The 23,833-nt window shown below is 42.3% G+C and overlaps 2 protein-coding genes across 6 annotated transcripts in view; one reads left to right on the top strand and one right to left on the bottom strand.

The window, feature by feature from the left end:
• Positions 1-23,833, bottom strand: part of CDH2 (cadherin 2) — a 394,092-nt gene that overhangs the window by 234,799 nt on the left and 135,460 nt on the right. Inside the window, exon 1 of one of the 2 annotated variants that reach the window (XM_081563142.1) lies at positions 13,436-13,567. The exons of the other annotated variant lie outside the window; for it this stretch is intronic. Within the exon in view, the coding sequence (XP_081419268.1) occupies positions 13,436-13,495 (60 nt within the window). The 5' untranslated portion in view covers positions 13,496-13,567. Of the gene's footprint in view, positions 1-13,435; positions 13,568-23,833 lie in introns of those variants that run through there. 2 annotated transcript variants of the gene reach the window in all.
• The window catches only part of LOC145534850 (uncharacterized), a 71,476-nt gene continuing 68,468 nt past the window's right edge, over positions 20,826-23,833 (top strand). Inside the window, exon 1 of one of the 4 annotated variants that reach the window (XR_014075018.1) lies at positions 20,826-20,981. The gene's annotated coding sequence lies outside the window, so the exon portion shown is untranslated. The remainder of the gene's footprint in view (positions 20,982-23,833) is intronic. The other 3 variants (XM_081563147.1, XR_014075019.1, XM_081563146.1) reach the window with 3 other exon arrangements.

Here is a 23,833-nt window from a genome sequence, read left to right as displayed (position 1 = left end):
GGACTGTAGCCTATCAGGCTCCCCTGTCCATGGGGATTCTCCAGGCAAGAATACTGGAGTGGGTTGCCATTTCCTCTTCCAGGGGATCTTCTTGACCCAAGGATCGAACCAGGGTCTCCTGCACTGGCACGTGCATCCTTTATCACTGTGCCACCAACATATTTTAATTATGAAGAACCAGTAAATAAGATATCAGAATCTGAACAATTCTTGACAAATCCATTACATACACAAAAACACTAGAAAAAGTTATTTCACTGTTTTCCAAAATGCTTTTACTCTAGGCCATAAAATGTTATATGTCATGCATACATAATCCATTGTTATCTACATTCAAACATACCACTATCTCCCTTTTAAACCAAGTTCCATCAAGATAGCCTCTAATAAAGGGGAAGACCATAAACCAAATCATAGATTTAATTCAGTTTCATTTACAAGGTACTCAGCTATGAATCAACTGGAAAATTACCTTAATGGCTATGCTAGTCTCCCCAAATGTTCTTAGTTATTTGTCGAACAAAAAAGAACTGTAAATAAAATTTAATGCTGAAAACATAAACACTATATGTATTCAATTGCTTTTATGGTAGAAAACTGTGTCCAAGGGTTAAACACAAGTGAAATATCAAAGAGGTATCAATAAGCTAAAGTCATACAAAGGGTACAATCTTTTTAAACACTGAAAAATAAACACACACTCATATATATGTCGGAGAAAGCAATGGCACCCCACTCCAGTACTCTTGCCTGGAAAATCCCACGGACGGAGGAGCCTGGTAGGCTGCAGTCCACGGGGTCATGAAGAGTCGGACACGACTGAGCGACTTCACTTTCACTTTTCATTTCATGCATTGGAGAAGGAAATGGCAACCCACTCCAGTGTGCTTTCCTGGAGAATCCCAGGGATTGGGGAGCCTGGTGGGCTACTATCTATGGGGTCGCACAGTCGGACACGACTGAAGCGACTTAGCAGCAGCAGCAGCGTGTGTGTGTGTGTGTGTGTGTGTGTGCGCGCGCGCGCTTTGTTGCTCAGTTGTGTCCAACTCTGCAATCCCATGGACTGTAGCCCACCAGGCTCCTCTGTCTATGGGATTTCCGATGCAAGAATACTGGAGTGGGTCACCATTTACCTTTTCAGAGGATCTTCCTGACTCAGAGATCGAATCTGCATCTCTTGTATCTCCTGTATTGGCAGGAGGATTCTTTACTACTGTGTCACCTGGGAAGCACAAAGTCCACTTGTGTACAAACATAAATAAATTAGAGCTGCCTTGAAGCAAACAAACCCTGCTGGGCCATTACCTCTGGATGTGGATCCTTTAGTCCTCATCCTTATGCATGGACTCCTCCACCTAGATTCTAGGTCTTCTCAATAAGTATTATACACGGAGAGAAAACGCCTCCAGAAAGAAGGAACTTGGGACAAGTATGGAGCTCTGTATCCTTCATGGCAACCTCTCAGATCTTTAAAAATGCTACACAAACACAGAAGAGGATCAGCTATACCCAAAGATGCACCGACCTTCTGGAAAACTAGCAGTCTGTGGTATTGTAACCCCCAATTGAAACTTTTTTAGGTAAAAATAAATCTGGGTAGGGCCTCCTTGAGAAGTGGGTCACTAGGAAGCTCAGAGCATTAAGAAGCATTGCTGCAAAGATTAGTCTTAACACCTAAACCTTCTGCATGAAGACCTCAAGTCAAAAAGATATTGAGTGTTTTGTCTCTACCTTCCTTCTGATAAAAAGGGAAGGGCAAGATAAGGTGCAACTTACTAAATTCCAAACATCTTCAGCTTTTGGCTGAAGCAACACTGCCAATTTACCAGAACTACAGGAGAAGATATCTAGATAGGAAAATCCACAAAAGTTTTTTCATGGTTTGACACCACAAACACTACAAACACTCAACTGACCTTTAGTTGCAATGAAATGGTCTGTTTTTATTGTTGTTTTTAAATCAGTTTTCACCTTCCTCAACGTCCCAGATACTTCCATAGCATCCAGAAGCCTTTCCTAACCTTGTGACTATTAAAAAAGACATAAGACACACATACACAAACAATTCTACAAATTGAGTGAAAAGTACAAAACAGTATATAGGGGATGACTTCATAAAGTATGGGAATAAGCTAAACTGATCTCTGCTATTAGAAGTCAAGTTGGATGGCATCACTGACTCTACGGACATGAATTTGTACAAACTCTGGGAGATAGTGAAGGACAGGGAAGCCTGGTGTGCTGCAGACCATGGGGTCACAAAGAGTTAGACGCGACTCAGTGACTGGACAACAACATGTAGTTGCCACTGAAGGGATAGTTAAAATTGCAGAGGGTGCTATAAAACTCCTAGAGGAAAACATAGGCAAAACACTCTCCGACATAAATCACAGTAGGATCCTCCATGACCCACCCAGAATATTGGAAATAAAAGCAAAAATAAACAAATGGGACCTAATTAAAATTAAAAGCTTTTGCACAACAAAGGAAACTATAAGCAAGGTGAAAAGACAGCCTTCAGAATGGGAGAAAATAATAGCAAACGAAGCAACAGACAAACAATTAATCTCAAAAATATACAAGCAACTTCTGCAGCTGAAATCCAGAAAAATAAACGACCCAATCAAAAAATGGGCCAAAGAACTAAACAGACATTTCTCCAAAGAAGACATACAGATGGCTAACAAACACATGAAAAGATGCTCAACATCACTCATTATTAGAGAAATGCAAATCAAAACCACAATGAGGTATCATTTCACACCAGTCAGAATGGCTGCTATCCAAAAGTCTACAAGCAATAAATGCTGGGGAGGGTGTGGAGAAAAGGGAACCCTCTTACACTGTTGGTGGGAATGCAAACTAGTACAGCCACTATGGAGAACAGTGTGGAGATTCCTTAAAAAACTGGGAATAGAACTGCCATATGACCCAGCAATCCCACTGCTGGGCATACACACCGAGGAAACCAGAATTGAAAGAGACGCGTGTACCCCAGTGTTCATCGCAGCACTGTTTACAATAGCCAGGACACGGAAGCAACCTAGATGTCCATCAGCAGACGAATGGATAAGGAAGCTGTGGTACATATACACAATGGAATATTACTCAGCCATTAAAAAAATACATTTGAATCGGTTCTACTGAGATGGATGAAACTGGAGCCCATTATACAGAGTGAAGTAAGCCAGAAAGAAAAACACCAATACAGTATACTAATGCATATATATGGAATTTGAAAGATGGTAACGATAACCCTATATGCGAGACAGAATAAGAGACACAGATGCATAGAACAATTTTATGGACTCTGAGGGAGAAGGTGAGGGTGGGACGTTCTGGGAGAATAGCATTGAAACACGTATATTATCATATGTGAAACAGAACACCATTCCATGTTCGATGCATGGGACAAAGGCTCAGGGCCGGGGCAATGGGATGACCCAGAGGGATGGGATGGGGAGGGAGGTGGGTGGGGGGTCCAGGAAGGGGAACACATGTAAACCCATGGCTGATTCATGTCAATGTATGGCAAAAACTATTACAATATTGTAAAGTAATTAGCCCCCAACTAAAATAAATAAATTTATTAAAAAAAAAAAAATTGCAGAGGGTGTCCCTTGGAGGCTGGAAATGCTGTGTCTTGACTGAGCACTGATTCCATACTATGATCAATTAATGAACACTCAGCACAGTCCCATAAACATCTGCTACTTCCATAAAGGGTGAGTGTGAGCATGCGAAATTTAAATTCTGAATTCCCTGAAGTATAAGAAGACGTGAGAACCTAATCTTGGAGATGCTCTTGTTGGTACCAAAGGAGCTGTGAAAGCCTAATATTTTGGTTGCACAAAACACACTTTACTTACTGGACTGGAAAGCCATAAAGAATGAACTGCAGACTTTGAACTGTTGTGTTAACCAATAAGACAACAAAAGAAAAAAAAAATTAAAGTGGTCACAGCCTCTGGTTTATTAAAGATTTGTGTTAAGCAGAGGGATTAAATCACATTCTTCAAACTTAATACATTTAATGTTTGTTTAAGTCATTTATTTCAGAGTTTGCTTTAACAGCTCCCTGACCCAACTAAGAGACATTTAGTTCGCAATTACAGTCAAGCCAAGTGTATCTACCCACCAACAATAGGTCAAGTTACAAAAAAAACAGTTCTAGGCTTTCTTTCAGCAAACAAATCAGTGTGTACTCAGTAATCCCACAAAACAGTCCCATAAACTTGTTGTAGGTGTGGGCATCTTTATTTTTAAAAGAGGCCAACTAATTTCATTTGTGGGAGAAAAGGTAATTCAAACTATTCAAACGTGGAAAACCTGCCATGGAACATTAAAATATTCTAATACTTAATGACAGAATCTCTTGAATGTACTTTTATAAAGAAAAGAACACCGAACAGACACAGTTTCAAAAAAAACAACACACACAAAAAACCCCAAACAACAAAAAATGTGGTTTGGGTGAGGTTTTTGTGGCTCTTACAAAGTGTTTTAAGTTCCAAAATTCATTCAAAAATTATTTTTTGAGTACTTATCAACACATTATTTGTTGATCAAGACAATTTGAAGAACATCAGGAAACTGATTATGAATCATTTACCTGGGATTATTTTTTCTTCTTTCTCTAAGGAAAAAAGAGAAATATATATATAATGAAAATCCTAACCAAATATTAAATTTTGGTTTCAGATGTCAAAATAAATCAAAATATTTAAGGTCAAAATCAAAGAATGAAACTCAAAAGTTAACTACTTTATAAAAATCTTATAAACTCAGTAGTGAGGAACTGAAATTTCCTTCTACTGTGGTATTTGTTCCCTGAATATCAGATTAAAAGCGTCCCAGCCTGGTGGAAGGAGAAAACCACTGGCTTTGCAGTCAGGCTTACCTCCACTATAAAGAGATATCGTTCCACTCAGGATTCTCACAATAAGTACTCAGACTGTCTGACTTTCTCTTTCATCATCTCTATAAAATGGGAATAAAACCACCTATGTCACAAGGTTATGGAAATAATTAACTAAGGTAATTTATTAGTTTCTTCCCTGAAATTAAAAATATTTCATCTTTAAGGTTTAGTATTATTATACCAGACATTTAAAAAAAAAAGATTTGAAGTGATGGCGGCAAATTATCTGAAGTTTCAAATGGTTTTATTTGGTGTATGTGCTCTTTTGAGTTATATGAATGACCTACTGATTATTACTAAAAATAAACTTAAAAGTCTTAGAATTGAATATTAGGAAAAAAAAACAAAGTAAAACACTGAAAAGGCATTTCTTAGAATCCTTACTGGAAGTAATAATATGAATTTAGATACTTTTTTTTTTTTAATGTGTGAATCACCATTTATTTTTTAACCAATTTTACTGTGGTATAATTTACATACAATAAAAATGCACCCATTTTAAGAGTACAGTTCAAAGAGTTTCAAAAAGTATACATTTGTCAACCCACCACCATCAAGATCTAGACTATTTCTGTCACCCCCCCAAATTACCTCCTTGCCCCTTTGTAACCAATCTCTTGTCTCCATGTCCAGCCCCAGACAACCATTAAACTATTTCCTGTCCCTACAATTTATATTTCCCTTTTCCAAAATTTTACAAATTTCAACACTAAAGCAACAGAAGAACATTGAATAAACTCAAAACTTATTTTAATAGTAAGGATAAAAGAGTCATTTCACATTTTCAGTTCCATTAATTTCTGGAACGAAGATTCCAAATTATGATCCTTTAACTTTTTCTTTTTTTTTTTTTTACTAATTCTTTAATCCAACAAAACATTAAATTATATATCAGCATGGGGGTATGGAAACTTCATGTAAAAGTTTTAAATGATGATGATCAAGTACAATTTTTTAAAAAACACAAAAGCAAATATTAAAACTACAACCATAAAAATATATGATTGTACATAAACATGCTATGGTCAAGTTAATTTCTTAAATTAACATAAAAACAATACTAAAATTATATAGTAGTATAGAAGTACACTATTACTGCCTATTATTTTTAGCATAGGCAGGTATATTTTGTAAAAGAAAATCTAAGAACGGATCATGGATCAAATACTTCTCCAAGTCACTCAATTATGAATGCCATACTGTATTTATAATAGCACCTCCTTTTAAATGACTCAAGCTGTTTTTTAAAACTCCACTAATTCTCCCAATGCTACTTGGAAAAACCCAAGTTCAACAGCTTCCTTATTCTAGAGTGTAGACCAAAACATCCGACTCTAATGCTGAATGTTTTTCTGAATCGCAAGTTCTAGGTACTAGGTAAAGTCTACTTTAGACGACTTTTTCACTATCAGAACAGATGAAAAATTAAATATTCAGTCAGTCAAGAGAATGGAAGAAATATCATAATGGGTTAACCAGCTAGTATAATCTCTCAGGTGGTTAACTCAGCCTAGTGTGGTCACTTCATGATACAACATGGAAACTATTACATAACTATACATTATATTTAGCCAATCTTTCTTGAATTTACTTATAAGCTCAGCCTACTACAGGCTGTTCTCAACTCAACTTTAGGATGTTCTCGTAGGTCATCTTCATCTTATTTCTACTCTGCTTAATTTTCTATTCAGCAATAGCTTCTATCTGTGGTCTACATCCAACTCTTCTTCATTCAGAGGCCCTCAAATCCTACTGATGATTTTGGTGGTCCTAACCTGAAGCTTTTCTAGGTACCTGAGTATGCCAAAAACATTCGGTGGCTTAATAATAATTTTCTTGACTGGAACCAGAGGTTCTCAAATCTGACTGCGTATTAATCCATAATTTATTAAATCAGTCTCTACTGATGGACTTTCAGAGGTCATCTAATCCGATCTTTAGGAGTTATAAACAGTGCCTCAATGCATTTACCTATATTTGTAAATATCACATATATATCACGAATACAAACATATCTGTAAAAATGACTAGAGAAGAACTTGCTAGGTCAAGGCACCATATTCTTTTTTAAAAAAGTTTGGTTTTTTTTTTTTAATTCACAAAGTGTTAGTTTCAGCTGTACAGCAAAGTGATTCAGTTAAACACACGTACATATAAATATAAGTATACACGTTCTTTTTCAGATTCTTTTCCCTAATAGGTTATTACAAGATACTGAATATAGGTCCCTGTGCTATATAGGGAAGTCCATCAGTAGAGCTAGGTCTACTAATAGGTCCTTGTTGTTTATCTGTTTTATATATAGTAGTGTGTTATCTCTTAATCCCAAACTCCTAATTTATCCCTCACCCCTTTCCCCTTTCGCAACTGTAAGTGTACTTTCTATGTGCGTCTATTCCTGCTGTGTAAATAAGTTCATTTGTATTATTTTGTTAGATTCCACATATAAGAGGTATCATATGACATTTTTCTCTGACTTACTTCACTTAATATGATAATCTCTAGGTTCATCCAAAAGGGCTGTATTCTTAGTGCTGAGTGATATATTATCATATATAATATATACAATATATAAAATTATCATATATAATCATATATAATCAATATATAATATTGTCAACAGCCCCCAAAAATCATACTCAGTCCTCTGAGTACCTGAAAATCCCTGCATTTCAGGTTAAAAATTAAAGTCATTCCAAAGTCTTTGAAAAGGAATCATTTTGGGATATTTTAAGCAGTCCCAAGTGTCACAGAACTAGACAGTCCCTGAGAGATCAACTAATCCAACCAGGCCTATGGTTTTATTATTGAGGAAAATGAGGTCAGCAGAGTTTAAGAGACTAAACTACATCTGGACCAGATTAGAACCTCAGGCTTCCTGCCCTTGACCCTCGCTCTTGCCCTTGACACTATGTCAGGGCAGCTCACTTGCCCAGAACAAAGGTATTATTTACTCTCCGTGCCCAAATCACCTTGGATGACACACACAGAGTTATCAATTAACTATCAGTTCATGCCAAACTGTTGTAAATGTCGCAGGGGACATGTATGTGGATAGCAGTTCTCAACATGTATACTGTGTGTATATATATGCAACCCAAGAGCCTGGGTGCTGTAAAATACAGTTGGAAGCTCAGACAAGAAGTACACTGGGTCCTAAAGAGAGTAACAAGGAAGAACTGAGCTCTATTCATGCACAACCTAAAATAGAGCTTAAAAACTTGATTGTAACAAAATCATAATCTTTAAGTTCAAATTTTTCAAAAGGCCCATTTAGATCCTGAATTCACCTTCTGCCTGCTTTAAACTCATCACTTTATATGTGTAGAAGATGTAGCTTTTACTACAATATTTATCTGTATCTTCCTCCTCCCTGGCATGAATAGGTTTGTTTAATTTAAAACTTATCTACATTTAGTTAAATATACAAAGACTAGCATCCGCTCAAATTAACTGAAAAATTCAAACAAAAGTAAGTTTGTAGAAGAAAACAAACAGAAATGGGAGGCGTAATGATTTGTTGGTACAAATTATGTTTCAACTTACAGTTCTAAACCCAACTTGAAAACAGATTCTAGAAGGTGTACTCATGGCAGATGTGAAATAATTACTCAAATAACAAAATCTAAATTTCAAATCTATCCTATCGGATGGATAAAATTCACCACAAGTCTGTGCAGTGCTTCAGTCAGTCAGTCAGTTCAGTCGCTCAGTCGTGTCCGACTCTTTGCGACCCCATGAACCGCAGCACGCCAGGCCTCCCTGTCCATCACCAACTCCCGGAGTCTACACAAACCCATGTCCATCGAGTCAGTGATCCCACCCAGCCATCTCATCCTCTGTCGTCCCCTTCTCCTCCTGCCCCCAATCCTTCCCAGCATCAGGGTCTTTTCCAATGAGTCACCTCTTCGCATGAGGTGGCCAAAGTATTGGAACTTCAGCTTCAGCATCAGTCCTTTCAATGAACACCCAGGACTGCGTGCTTAAACTTGATTAATTCTTGTATTTGAGCCAAAAGAGCAAATTTGAATAATGTTAACTTAGGCAAAGCCATACAAAGTAGATACAAACACTACATTTCTTAAATAACAGCTGATTTTTCTTTAAAATCACCCTTCTAACTTGAGACTATCCCTTTGAAAACAGGATGGAGATTTGAGTTACTTAGGATTTCTTTAAAAGACATTTTAAAGCAAGATTAACTGTTGGTTTAAGTCTTGACATTTCCCGATTAATAACCCTAAAGCTTAATGAGGCACAACAGATTTAAGAATTGAAGATTTTTAATGAAAACGGATATTAAGGACAGTTTGGTGCAACACACTGTCACCAAAAATCTGTTTCAAATAGAATTGAATCTCTACATGTAAAAAATGCAAACTATCTAAGAAGACTTTCCCCTTAAAATCTCAGTCCAAACTTTTAGAAGGCTAGGGCAGACTTTGATAAAAGTATGACACTATACTCTGCAAGTAAATTCTAAACTTGCAACTAAGGCCTAAAAAATCATATGTAATTTTAATTTGTGTGTATATATATATCATTTTAAGATATGTGTATAATATTTTATGACACACTAATTATTTTTCAAATTGCATTGAGTGCATTTGCAGTGTACTACTGTCAGCAAGGGGGCTTCCGTGGTGACTCAGTGGTAGAAGAACCCACCTGCAAGGCAGGAAACGTGGGTTCAATCCCTGGGTCGGGAAGATCCCCTGGAGAAGGAAATGGCAACCCACTCTAGTATTCTTGCCTGGAAAACTCCATTGACAAGAGGAGCCTGGTAGGCTACAGTTAACGGGGTGGCAAAAGAGTTGGACACAACTTAACGACTAAACAACAACATCTGTTAGTAATGACCACACGCCAGAAGTTTTAAAAAGGGCAAAGATACACAGACAGAGAAGAAACTGTGAATGCCAAGTAAGTTAATTCTTACTTTCAAATGAACTTGAAATTCAGATAAACATAGAGAATACATATATGTTTTATTCTTAAAATGATTGTGGTATCCTAGATTTTCCAGTCTAAAACAAAGCCCCTTTTTTCACATTTTATGTATTGAAATTAATGCCATGAAAGCCCATACTTAACATGAGAAAATCACATATGGTTTGTGCATCTTTTTTCATAGGTCCTCATTCAGCATTGAAAGCAGAAATCTATGTGATAAGACTAAGAATCTAAAATATTCGTGAAACTTAAGGTGATGTCTTTGATGTTTCATAACCCATACAAGTGTTATTTAAAATAGAATAATGGAGCTATACAGTTAAAATGAGAACCAGAAAAACAAAGCAGGCTTCTAACCTATTCATGACTGGATGGGTAGTAAAAGTATAATTGATCTTTTTTCCCTGATGATAAATCTATTTAAGGATTTGAAAGTCACTTGTATGAAAGGAAAGCTTGTCATAACTTTGTGATATCCCTTGATCAGTGAAGTTTAATGCTCAAATTCTGCTTTTTTTCATTTTTAGAGGACAATGCTAATGCCTCAAGCTAAAATGAGCAAGAATAGAGAAAATCTTAAAAGCTGAACATCATAATATGCAAAATTGACTAGAATTATGTAAATCTAGGTAACAGAATAACTCAACTAGTAAAGATTCTCTTAAAGTGAAAAAAAAAAAGTGTTCCAAGTAAAAAAAAGAACACTTCAGTTAATTAAAGGCATAAAGTCCTTTTGAATATTTAATTATTTTTCTTTAACTGGTCTGAAAAAATAAGGCAGCTCAGTATCTAAACTGATAACTTGCTCATTCTTTTTTCTAAAACTCTTTGACTCCTTAGTCTGGCCTGAAGCTTAAAAAAAAAGCTAGAGTTTTAAAAAGCAGATGACTGCAGAGTGCAGAGGGGCCATTTTCACATTGCAGATACATCTATGTTATTCCAGTGTGTAAAGCAGACCATTAGCACAAAGTCATTTCCAATCTCGGTGTGTACAATCCACATAGCACACTTAACCCTAAAACTCATGTTGCATGAACTGCTCTGCTTCCACTTATAATGACCTTGTAAATCACTCAGTGTTATTGCTTGACTCATACCCATGAATTACCCAAATAACTTGAGGACAAAGTTTTAATCTCCCCTTTCCTCGAGGTTTTTGAAAGTCAACCTCGGGTTGGCCTGGAAGAAACTGAGAAAGAACATTCAACAGAAAAGGGAAGTGCACGATTTAACGTTTATAAATTATATATATATGTATATAATGCTTAACAAAGAAAGAAAGAAAATGGCCTACAAAATCCACACCTGGTTTCAAAGCAGATGACTCAAAAAGGAAATGAGATTGTTCCGTGGTACACAGATTAGTCTCATGTTATTAGTGACCAAGAAACGTCTCCTCCTATCCTAACTTCACTGCACAGTATTCAATTAAAACTTACTTTCAGATCAAAAAGTTAGTGAGCATACCATCCAGAGCTGGACTGACCCGCTTAGGATTTACTATAAATTGCCTATAAATAAGTAAGACCACGCTATGATGTCCAAAACAACATGTTTTTTAAAGCAAGATTTTTCTAATCTACGACGTATTTGTTTTTTAAATCTGATGTCTGGGAGGATTCTTAAGTTTATCTTGTTTTCCCCTTAACTTCAAACACTTGGAGTAGCACTTTTTTCCTTCCTCCCCTTCAGCCAAAACCTCTTCAATAAACCCCATTTTAAAAGAAGAAACAATAAATGAACTGACAGGAGGTGAAAGAATGAGGAGTGTGCGCTCCAAGAATAAAGGGCGGTTTTATAACAGGAGGTACTTTTGTTAGCAAGTGACTGGCAGGTCTCCTCCCCCAAGTTAGAAGAAATTCCATCCACTCTCCAAAAGTGCAGAGGCCAAAAATGTCCAGTGGAACAGTCCCGAGACCCCAGCGTCTGCAGAGAGCCGAGGGGGGCGGACTGGTGAATGGGGGAAGGGGAAAGAGAAAGAGACCAGCAGGAGAGGAAAGAACAAAAGGAGAAACCCAAGAAAGGAGAAAGGAACGGCGGGACCTGGGCGGCCCGCATGCCAGTGGGAGGGAGAGAGCCTGAGAGTAGGCGAGCACGACCCGGGGGAGGCGAGCGCGGAACGGGCGCACCATGGACAGGGCTCGGCGCGGCCCACACCCCTCTAGGGGGCGGCGGGAGGGAGCGCGCGAGACCGCGGGCGCCAGTCCGGTCCAGCCCCCGGCGCCCGCGGCCGGAGCGCGCCAGGCCCTGACCCGTGATGACCACGGAGGGGGGCGATCCGCACCATCTGTCCCTGCCCCGGTCGCCCCGGGCGCAGCGGCACTTCCGAACCGCGCCCGCACTTTTTGGAGCAGTCGCCGGCCGGCCACCCCCAGCCGCTGGCGGTGCGCTCGGGGCCCCCTCGGGCGGATTCCCCTCGAGACCCCTTCAGGCCGTGAGGGCAGACACGCCCCTCTCCCGCAGCCACCTCGGGCCCCCACTGCCCGCGGCGGCAGAAGCGGGACCCCCGGCCGGACCCCGCCCAGCGCGGGGGGTCTCGGCCGCGGCGCGCGGCTTCCCTTCGCCAGACCCCGCTGGCGGGCGAGGAAGGGCCTCGGGGCATCCTCTGGCCGGACGCCGCGGGAAAGTTGGACGCTCGGCCGGGCTGGAGACCCGCGCGGAGTGTGGGGAGGGAGGCTGAGACCTGCCTGGAGCAGGTGCTTCCCGCCGCCGAGGAGCCTCCCGGTACCGATCCCAGGGAAAGGCTGTCTGGCGCTCTCCCGAAGGCATGAAAAGTGCGAGGCTCCCGCTTAAGGCGCCCCCAGGACGCACGCAGGGCAGAGGCAGTCGGACAGAGGGAGAGGAAAAATAGCCGAGTAACGGAACTTCTCCCCGCCTGGCGGGATAAGGGGCGTGCGGGGCCAGGGGCTGGGTGCGGAGGCGCGGACCCGCGTAGACTCGTCGGGGCAAGGGAGTGAGGCTTTCTTTTCAGGTAGGACCGACAGAGAAAATTTCGAGGGCAGGAAAACAGAAATAGGCAGCAATTCGACGCTGGGGTACAGACAATAGGACACTGGAGCCCTCGGGCACCGGGAGCCGCACGGGTGCCAGAGTGAGGTGGGGTGGAGGCAAGTCCCGTAACTAAGATACCAGAGTGAGAATTCCGACTGCAAACTCGAAACCCATGCCTGCAGAAATAAACAAAAAAATTGAAGCAAAGTGCTACGCGAGGGGTGAGAAGCGTAGAAAACTGCAAAACCAGAGTGCTAGCCTAGCTCACCCTTCTGCTGCCTAGAGACACCCCCCCCCCGGGAGCTGGCTGGACCCCCGCAGGGGCAGTGGGGAGACCGCGATCAGCTCCTTTGGGCACCCGCCAAGAGAGGCGCGGGAGACCGGCTGGCCCCGGACGCCCTGCCCCGGCGCCCGGCCCGAGCCTCGTGTCTGCGCAGTTCCCGGCCGCGCGGTGCGGCACCTCCCTTCCCGGGTGCGCAGCCCGGCCCCGCAGCGGCGCGGGGAACAAAGGGACCCGGCGCCGCCCGCCCCACCCCGCCCGCGGCCCGGCCCGCGGGGACCGACGCGTACCTGAAGCAGGGCCGCCAGCAGCGGCAGCAGGGTCCGCGGCGCTCCCACTATCCGGCACATGGAGGCGGAGAGGGGCCGAGCGAGGAGCCGGAGGCGGCGGCAGCGGCAGCACCAACAGCGGCGCGGAGAGACGGCTCCAGGCAGTTTCCACCCCCTTCCCTTCCCTCCCCACCCCACCCCCTTCTCCGCTGCTCCGCGCTCCCCGCCAATGGAGAGCGAGCTGATGACAAATAGCGGGCCGCGGAGTCCGCGGGACTCGCACGAGTAATAAAACAGACCGAGATCAAGGAGCTGGGGAGGGGGCGGGGGAGAAGGCGGGCGTGCGCGTGAGGGTGTGAGTGTGTGCGTGTGTGGCCGCGGCGGCAGCGCAGGCTGCTCTGCTTCGGCCCCGAGCGCAGCGAAGCCAGGAGGGATGCAGGCGGCGGGGACCTTGGCCGGTGGAAGATGCGGAGGTGCAAGCGGAGCGGCGAGAGCTCCCTAGAAGCTCCGCAACGCGAGGTTTCGGGCTCGGGGTTTTGCTTCCTCCGGGTCCCCTCTCCAGGGCCGCCGGGCTCGACGAAGACGCTGGCGAGAGCGCCACGGGGAGGGCGCTCGGGGCCGTGCGCGCTGCGCCCACAAAGGGCAGCAGTCCCGTCGCCCGGCGCCTCCGCTGCGTGGGGGCGGAGGACCGCTTCTTGGCGCCCCTTGCCGGTCCCCCCGGAGAGTTGGAGACTGTTCTCCGGCCTCGGACGCGCGGGGATGAGGCCAGGGGCCGGCGCGGCCGCTCCCGCCGCGGCTCCGTCCCGCGCAGTTGCCGCCGCGGCCGCCCCCGCTGCCCGCACGCCGGTTTTCGGCCCGCGCCGCTCACTCGCGCGCGCCGCCCCACCCCCGCGTCGCTGCCGCCGCCCGCGCGCCCCGCTCGGCCTCCGCGAGCGCGACCAGGGCGAGCCGCCGCCGCCGCTGTCCCCGCGTTCGCCCGCCCCGCGCGCTGCCCGCTCCCGGCTCGGATTGCCTCCCGCCGCCGCCGCCGCCCTCGCCCCCGCCTCCCTCCTCCGCCGAGCCTACCCGCCCGCGTCGTGGCCAATCGGAGGCCACCAAGCTGCAGCGGTAGCCGGCCGGATCCGCGGCAGCCGCCCGCCCCCGCCCAGCCGAAGCGCCCCATTTTTGCTGCAGCCCGCGGGGGGTCGCCGGAGGGAAGCCTGGGGTGCGCGGAGCACAGCCCCGGCAGGTGGAGGGGCTGCGGGAAAGAAAAAGAACTTGCGCAGGAACTTGATTGGGTGGCAGGTTCATTTTTGGACCGCGATGGGGATCGGATAGAGATGAAGCTTTGGAGAGGGAATGACTCCTCCGAAGCTTTACGCACGCTTTTCTTTCCGTTCTGTCATTCTTTAGAGATAGACTGTTATTATTATTATTTTTTTTGGTTTTGTTTTTTCTGGGCAGGGCAGACACTGCAAACTGGCGACGCAGGCCATTGTCTGCGGCGCTCGCCGCAAGCCACCTGCGGGCCGGGAGGGCGGAGGCCGGGCACCTCTCCCTTCTTGGCGGATGTACTGAAACTGGGAAGTTTGGGTGTGCTTGTTTTGTTGTTTCTCCCTGTCGGGGGTTGAGAGTGTGTGTTATTGTTTTTGAAATCCCCCGTTTTCTGTTTCTATGCGTTCGTGACACTGTTCACAATTTTTAGCAAATGGTCTAAGGGACTTTGACTCCCTCCCTAAACCACTGCCAACAACAACAAAAAGTATAGAAAGAAAGAAAAAGAAAGGGGGAAAAGGAGCTAAAAGCCAGAACTTGCCCTGAAGAATAGGATTATCTAAGAGATTATCCACGAGATGCCCTGACTGATTCTGAGTTCGCACCAAGTAAAGGATTTTTGCTTCGTCCTTGTATGGCATAAACTTGGAGTGGATCACAAAAAAAAAGTGAGAGACTTCACAAGTTTAGGTCACAGGCATTTGTGGAATGGAGGGAGAGGTGAGGAGCAGTAGATTTTGGTGAGGTATTAAGTTTTTGTCAGTATTTTTTTTTTTTTAAGGTTTTTTCAGGTAAAGAAAAATACCTTTTTTTCCCCCCAAAGCTTTTCAGCACTTAGGAAATCATCAAACTTCGTTGCAATTAATGTGCATTCCTCTTCTGCTTTGGATAACTGAAGAACTAAGATTATTTGAATTTGAGTTTCAAGATGCTGATCATTTAAGAACTTGATAATCTCTAAAAATCAAGTACTAATTTCTTTGACATAAGTGATGCAGCTTTTAATAATGTACTGTCTCTAGCTCGGCTTTTAAAAATTCAGTATTCATAGGGAAGTTGATTCAATTTTAATTAAAACATAATATTGTAGGCCTTTTAAAAATGAAACTCAAAATTTTTTTCCTGGATTTTCTTTCCAAAGAATAAGAAAGATCATGTTAATTAAATTTAAAGACAAAAGGCTCCACTTGTTCTTTCTCTTCCTTCTTTGCTAGATAGTATTGTCACATTACTGCTAATTGACCTAAAATTTCTCCTTATAATTGGTATTTATGAGTTCCACTTTCAAGGAGTCATGCATAATAGAAAAACATTTAGCAGCAATATTGGGGATATCCTTTGTTGTATTCAAAAATGTAATCTATAGAGCTCATCTCTGTGCCTAAGAATTAAGCTGTGATCCCAGACTTGAGGCTTTAGTTAACAGCCTCACCACTCCCAGCAATAGCCACTGATGTTTATTGCCATTCTGATTAACTTAAAGGTAGAAGAGATTTCAGTATAAATAACTATTGCTTATTAGTAGTATTTGCTTGAAGCTTTAAAAATTGTTCCCTTTATAAATAAAACTCTGTGACTTCAAAATCTGCTTTTTTGAAAAGTCTGTCAATTAATTCTCTTGATTCCAGTGGTTTTCAATCAACCACGCAAGCACTGACAGCATTTTATTTTTTAATTTATAAAAATTTTATGTCCAGCTTCCATGAGTCTCATTCTTCAGTGGTTATAGACTGCTTTGGAATCTTACCTGAGTTTAGCTTGATCACGAGCTCGGCCCAATCTTGCTAATCAGCCTTTGATCAGCAGAAGGGAGAACCTAGTCGAAGATCATCTTAGTGGAGATTGGCGCATCCATTTGATGCTAATGAAAGTAGATATAGTATTGACTTTGGTGCCCAAGACAAACAGTACCTCCATTTTGCCATTCTAAAGGTAATCTACTGGGTCATTCATTTCTTTGGGCCAGCTCTCAGGATTTTGGCTTCTGCTTAAAGCATTGCCAGTCTGAAGACTAACTTGCTATCATCTTGCACAGCTCCAGGGCTGAAGGGGCCTAGGCAGTGACCTAGAGAAACAGCTTGATTGTGAGGGGAGAGGGGAACACAAGAAAAATAATAATTAAAACTAAAGCTTGGCTCATACTCTGAAAATCAGCTTAATCCCTTGGTTTCTGAACTAGACACTGCTGCTGATCTGCTCCAAGAGGTCTGAAATGAATACCTGGGTCAAACATTATAGACAGACTGAATAAATGACAACTCCTGCACACATAGAAAGTTTTCATATCCATGTAAATGATAACTCCTGCACATACAGCAAGTTTTCACATGCATGTAAATGCCATGGTGGTTCATTTTAAAACATTCATTTCAAGGAAAAGTCAGAATAACTTCATGTTCTGGTGTGTATTCTCAAACAAGAGATGCTAAACATACAAATACATCACATGAGTATTTTTCTAAAAGGGTCCTAACTTTGGAAAGAAATGCAAACAGTAGTTGTCAAGTCTGCAACACTCCCCCTCCCCCTGCCACAAACACACAGACACACACCTCTGGGACAGGATACACACTAGTCTTGGCTTCTGACACCCAGCTGAGAGCCCTTCCCACATGTTGACTCAAGACCCTCCTCCATGGTTCCCTTTCCTTGCCTGGTCTACAGGGTAAACTAGAATCATCCCTTCTCCCTTAGGAAGTCGCTCTAGCATTTGCAAGTTTCTTCCCAACTAGCTTTAATGTGTTAACACTGACCTTCCCTGGGTTCACAGGTCTTGTAGAGTCACAGGCTGTTGTAAATGAAATGTAAAGGTGGTCTATGCAGCTCCTTCATTTTATAGGAACACTAAAGCTTAAATATATACACAAGACTACCAGAGGCAAATGGAGAACACTGACTGGGACTCAGCCTTACTGCCAGTCTTCCGATGTGTGTGTGTGTGTGGGGGGGGGTAGTTGTTCAGTTGTGTCTGACTCTTTATAACCTCATAGACTGTAGCCCGCCAGGCTCCTCTGTCCGTGGGATTCTCCAGTTAAGAATACTGGAGTGGGTTGCCATTTCTTTCTCCAGGGGATCTTCCCAACGCAGGGATCAAACCCAGGTCTTCTGCATTGCTTGCAGAATCTTTACCATCTGAGCCGCTAGGGAAACCCAGTCTTCCCTACAGAGTCCCTTTTAACTTTAGAAAAATTCACCCATGTGGAATGAGAATGGTTTAAAAAACAAAAGGAAAATTTAATGATGCTGGGGATTTGTCCAGTATTCCTCTCAGGTTTTTGTTCTTCAAAGCAGGTGTGATTGGAGATGTAACTCTGCATTTCCTTTCACTGGTCTCCATCCTCAGGTGCCTTTCTCATTGTGATCATCTCACCTACTGAGTGTGATTCTAGCATTTCAAGATTCATATCTTTGATATAACCTGGAGCCAGGTGCAACCCAACCGTTCATCTGGTCCTCACCCGGAGAAGACATGCTGTGCTTCAATACTGGAAAAAAAAATCCTGGCTTTTAAAATAATCCACTCTGGTTTGGAAATATTACTTAGGTTTCTTTCTCTTTTTTTTAGTATTTGAAAACCAAATTCAAAAGTTTTCATGGACAGTATCACCAAATTTATAACTTGAAGTATATATGGTCAAGGAAGTGAGTAAATGAGTTAGTTTTACATTTGCATGATGAGGGGCGTAACTCACAGGCAGCCCCTGTATTGGGAGAAGCACCACAGAGAAAGAATCACTTTCTGGAAAGTAGAAGGGTGTGATAAACAGATTATGGATTTGAGTTCAGGTGGACTTAAACTCCATGAACTTGAGTGAGTGAGTTTCTGAAGATTTCTAAGATTCTTTTTCCCTATTCCCAATTTGGATAATATACCAGAATTTCTTGAGAAAGCCTGAAATGAACACAGAGCAACACAGTAGGAGCTTAGCTTTTTATCTATACAGTGAGTCATGTCCAACTCTTTTGCGACCCCATGGACTATAGCCCACCAGGCTCCTCTGTCCATGGGATTTCCCAGGCAAGAATAGTGGAGTGGATAGCCTATCCCTTCTCCAGGGGATCTTTCTGACCCAGGGATAGAAGTCTCCTGAATTGGCAAGCAGATTCTTTTCCACTGAGCCACAAGGGAAGCCCACCTATATGTGTATTAAGTATGCCCACCAGACTCCTCTGCCCATGGAATTCTCCAGGGAAGAATACTGGAGTGAGTAGGCATTTCCTTCAGGAGATCTTCCTGAGGCATCGAACCTGGGTCTCCCGCACTGCAGGCAGATTCTTTACCATCTGAGCCACCAGAGAAGCTAGCAAATAATAATATGCAGGCTAGTACAAGTAATAAAAAATTTAACGGGTTATAAGTTGCATAAAAACAAATTTGAGAATGTGAAACTATTCAGAGGAACAATATAGACAATGTTAATACATTGATTTCATAGTGGAAAACGAATTCATTTTTGAATTATCTTGGAAGTTGACAATACCAAGACCAGGATTAAAACCCATTTTTCTCTGAGTCCTTCTCCTGTGAACCTAGTTCTTATCATTTCTTGAACCACGTTCTGCCTACACATTTGCAGAGTCCAGGTTTCCTAGTTGACTTCATGAGTTCTGGTTGAAGATCAGCTGTCTTTGAGAAAATCTGATTTGCATGATATTCAAGAAATCTACCTTCTGCAGCAGCACTGTGAGTATTTATGGGGCATCACGTTGTATTACTTAAAAGTCAGAAGGCCTATTTCTCAAGATAAATGTCTCTTCAGAAAATAAAACAAATCACACTGAAGGCTTTTTTGTAACGTTTAGTGGTGCCAAACTTTTGTCCCCATGTCCTTTTAAAAGCAGCAAAGATGTGCCTTCTGGAAAGTTCTGAAATGCAACTGTCAGTGTTGAGAGGACAGTAAAACATCTTTAGTATCTGAATTTACCCTTTCCTCCAGTGAAAACTGTTTAAGTATTTATCAGGGTTGGAATACCTGTGTTCTCTCCCTGAGTAATCTTAAATACGCCACTTCATTTCTTTACGTGTTTTCTCATCTACAGAAGAGAAATCGTCCCACTTGCCTCAAAAAATGCCGAGAGGACTAACAAAAGGATGTCACTGAAGCCTATTTAGTTCTTTAGAGAGAAGTTCTGGATAAAATACATGGAATTCTCTAAGACTATGGATTCAGCTCTCACAAGAGGAATGATTAATTGGTTTCAAAAGTTTAAGTCACATTTTAATGATGTGGCATAACCAGCAAGCCACCAAGTGCTTATTAAATCTTTCTTCTTAATTTTCATTTATCCAAAAAGTTTTTTTTTAATTTATTTATTTTAATTGGAGGCTAATTACTTTACAATATTGTGGTGGTTTTTGCCATTCAGTGATATGAATCAGCCATGGGTGTACATGTGTCCCCCATTTATCCACAAAGTTTAAAAATAACATATTTATCTTTCTGTTACAAAAGCAGCACATGTTCACGTGTAGATATTTGAGAAAATTATATTGTTATGTGCGCCATGATCATTCACAGATGATTCAGAGTTGATGCTTTATTTTATAGCGCTCACCGGAAAGATACAGCCCTAGTTTTCCTTTTCAACGGTGAATGCAAAAAAATCAACCATAGTCCCATTTATCACAGAATTTATAATGTATGTTACTGTAATTCATTCTTTACATAGCTCAAACGGGCCGAGTGATTATCACAAATAAGCATTATCTTTCTGGGAGGTCTGTTATTTTGAGTCATCCCTGAGAAAGGTTTTTCAAAAAAACGAGTTTGCAGGAGATGGGAATATTCTCACTTCTGAAGTTGTTAGGAGGGCCAATAATAAACATGTATTTGCATTGCAAAACGTATTTATCCAAGCCAGATGAAATTTCAGACTCTTTGAGGATACTTAGGCCCCCTGATATCACCAGTTGAGGAGTGAGTTCTTTAAGGTGTCTGATCACCAGGGTTTGGAGGGAAGGGGCGAGCAGAGGCAGGGACAAATGGACACAAGTGGACAAATGGACATCAGAAGAAGGTGGGGACTCAAGAAAACACCCGAGGTCTGTGCTCTCTAATGAGAAGGGGTTCGTATGTGGATAGAATGTGGAGTGTGGCCAAACTACAGGATAGGGGTGAGGTCATAATCTTGGTAATTGTTCAGTAAACATTTGCCCAGTTTTTACAACAAAACACAGGACTTGGTGTTTGGACAAGAGTGTGGGGATGGTCTTTCGGCATCTAGAATTGATAGGAAGGGCCACACAGCAGGGCAACTGATAAGGAACAGTTCATCCAGTCCTCGCCCAAAATTTGCACATCTCTTGATAAAGGCAAGTCCTCTTCAACAGAAAGTTTCACTCTGAGATGTCTTGCTGGTGAGGATGTTCTCAAAGAAATCTTAAAACTCTATTTATACTTCAAAAATTCCCCTATCGAATTATTTTTGTAAAGGTAGAAATGATGTAAAAAATGGCTTTTTGTTTGTAAGTCAAAAAATAAGCACCATCTACTCATTAATGAGGTAGTATAAGCTTTAACTAAAGAAGATATCAGAGAAGGCGATGGCACCCCACTCCAGTACTCTTGCCTGGAAAATCCCATGGACGGAGGAGCCTGGTAGGCTGCAGTCCATGGGGTCGCGAAGAGTCAGACACGACTGAGCAACTTCACTTTCACTTTTCACTTTCATGCATTGGAGAAGCAAATGGCAACCCACTCCAGTGTTCTTGCCTGGAGAATCCCAGGGATGGCGGAGCCTGGTGGGCTGCCGTCTATGGGGTCGCACAGAGTCGGACGCGACTGAGGTGACTTAGCAGCAGCAGCAGCAGCAGCAGCAGCAAAGAAAATATACATTGGCTTCTTTAAATTTTTTTCTCATTTTCTAGAAGTGTTCTTTAGAACTTCACAGATCAGTTAATTTTCTTATCTCTCTTACCTCCCCTGTCCCCAGAATTTCTTTCTCTCTCTTTTCAAAATATATTTCCTGGGAGATGTCTTTAGCTCTGTCTTCTAGCCTTTCTATTGAAAAATTGGATATATTTTTGATTTCCAGAGCTTTGCGTTCTCTGATGATTTCTTCCTAGAAACTCAGTCTTATTTCATGGATGTGAGAGCTTCTCTTATCTCTTAACATGTTGTTGAAAAGCTGTCTTCTGTTCCCTGGATTATCTTGGTTTCCTCTCTGTGGCTTTTCCTGCAGGGGTTATCGTCGTGTCTGTCTTTGATGTCAGAGAGACTTGGGGAAAATGTTCAATATGTAGAATTTCACTTAATCCTCCCAGATTTTTGATAAGCCACCCTACCCTGCCTCAGTTTTTCTTGACTCATGTGAGTTCAGAACAGCCTGGCACAAGTGTATAAAGAGCCTCCCCAGCTGGGACAGGCTCACACCACACTGCACTGTTCCTGGCTTGACCTGCCTTGTCTCTGTCCAGGTTTGTGATTTGTTCCTCAACCAAAGAAAGAAGGAGCTATAGGTGATTTTCTGGAGGCTGGATGAGTGCCGATATTGATATTTCCCCCTATCTAAGTCTGTCATCTTCCCTTTCCCAAGGATGAGATACACATCAGTCTCCAGGAAGACTCTTGTCCCTGGCAGCAGCTTAGAACTCCCACTGGGACCGAGCCCCTCCTCTGGTTAATTAAGAACCCCTTCCCCATTCTCCATGTTCTATGAGAAATAGTATCACCTCCACCTACTATTAATAGGTCGGCCCAAATCGCTGTTTTAGCCCCTATAGTTTTCAAATTAAAAAATATATGTATATATGCTCTATCTTCATCGAGAAGATCCCCCTGAGCAAATGGCAACCCACTCCAGTATTCTTGCCTGGGAAATCCCAGGGACAGAGGAGTCTGGTGGGCTCCAGTCCACGGGGTCACAAAGAGTCAGATGAAACTGAGCATGCATGCGTGCACACACATACACACACACACACACACACTCTCTCTCTCTCTCTCACTCACTCTATCCTCAGCATACATAATAGTTATGAAAAGTATTTTAAGGTTTTACTACCTGCTTTTGAAGCAATTCATGGGTGTGCCTTCACCCTCATGTGTTCACTTGAATTCTCACTAACCAAAATAATGCAGAATGAATTACTGTCTATATACTTCGTGGTTCCAGTGGACAATAGTGAAATACAAATTTATAACATTGGTAATCCAAACCTGAAATTTAGAGTAGATGAGAAACAAATATCTCATTAAAACATTTAGTACAGTTGTCTTCAACCGTTTTTTTTGTTTTGTTTTGGTTTTGTCATACTGTATGTGTGTGCTAAAATGTCCTAGAGAAAACATCTTTCATTAGGGGAGGTGTATCCTATAAATGTATGTGAATCAATAGGTACTTTTACTATACCTTGCCCCTCAAATGTCTCATGTTCCTGGTGGGGACAGTCATTGTTACTTTCCCCACTAACATACCTGGTGTTGAGAATCACTGGTTGAATTTTAATTGCTCTTCACTCTCACTTAGTGTAAATCTTCTATTTGTTTGAATTCTTATGAGGTTGAATTTCATCATCTTGCTATTCAATAGGGTACCATCACTTCACTTTATAGGGATTTATAAAGACTTTAGCCACAAGACGATTTCAAGCTTGGAGTTGATAAGGATATTAGCATCCATTGAACAGATGCACACAAATCATTCACCATTTCCCCAAATTTTTATCTCCAGATGATCAATTCTAAGAAATATATCTCTTCTGCTGAGAGTACCGGGTTTTACATTTCATTAGGATTGGGTAGGTAACCACTCAGAGGTAATAATACATTTATTAACATATGGGAGGGAAAAGCCTGACTTTTAGTAATAAAGGAAAGAATTACTGTTAAAAGAGATGACCTTTTAAAGGATTGTGTGCAAACTGCAGAACTTTTCTGAGTGAGAACAAACTACAAGACCAAACTGTCAATCTGTTTCTTTTACCCTTAGCTCTGTGGACACCAGGTCGACTTAGAGCAGCTCTGTACAGTTTATGGGGAAAGAAACTCTACAGAGTTTATGGGGAAGAAACAGTGGGGCAGGGGACACGCTGGTGGGGAGGGAGAAACACGGTGAGAGAACGGACAAGGAAGACTCTAATGAGACTTTTTATACTTCGTGTGCCTGGCAAGAGCGAGTGATGAGTAGATGATGAGTTCATATAGCTCCTGCTTGAAGGCAGGGAGG

This window comes from Giraffa tippelskirchi, chromosome 14 (genome assembly GCF_054371585.1).
Source record: "Giraffa tippelskirchi isolate mGirTip1 chromosome 14, T2T-mGirTip1v1.2.pri, whole genome shotgun sequence".
Classification (NCBI taxonomy): Eukaryota; Metazoa; Chordata; class Mammalia; order Artiodactyla; family Giraffidae; genus Giraffa; species Giraffa tippelskirchi.
The sequence above is the reverse complement of the archived record's forward strand: the minus strand, read 5'-3'. Positions and strand labels throughout refer to the sequence as shown.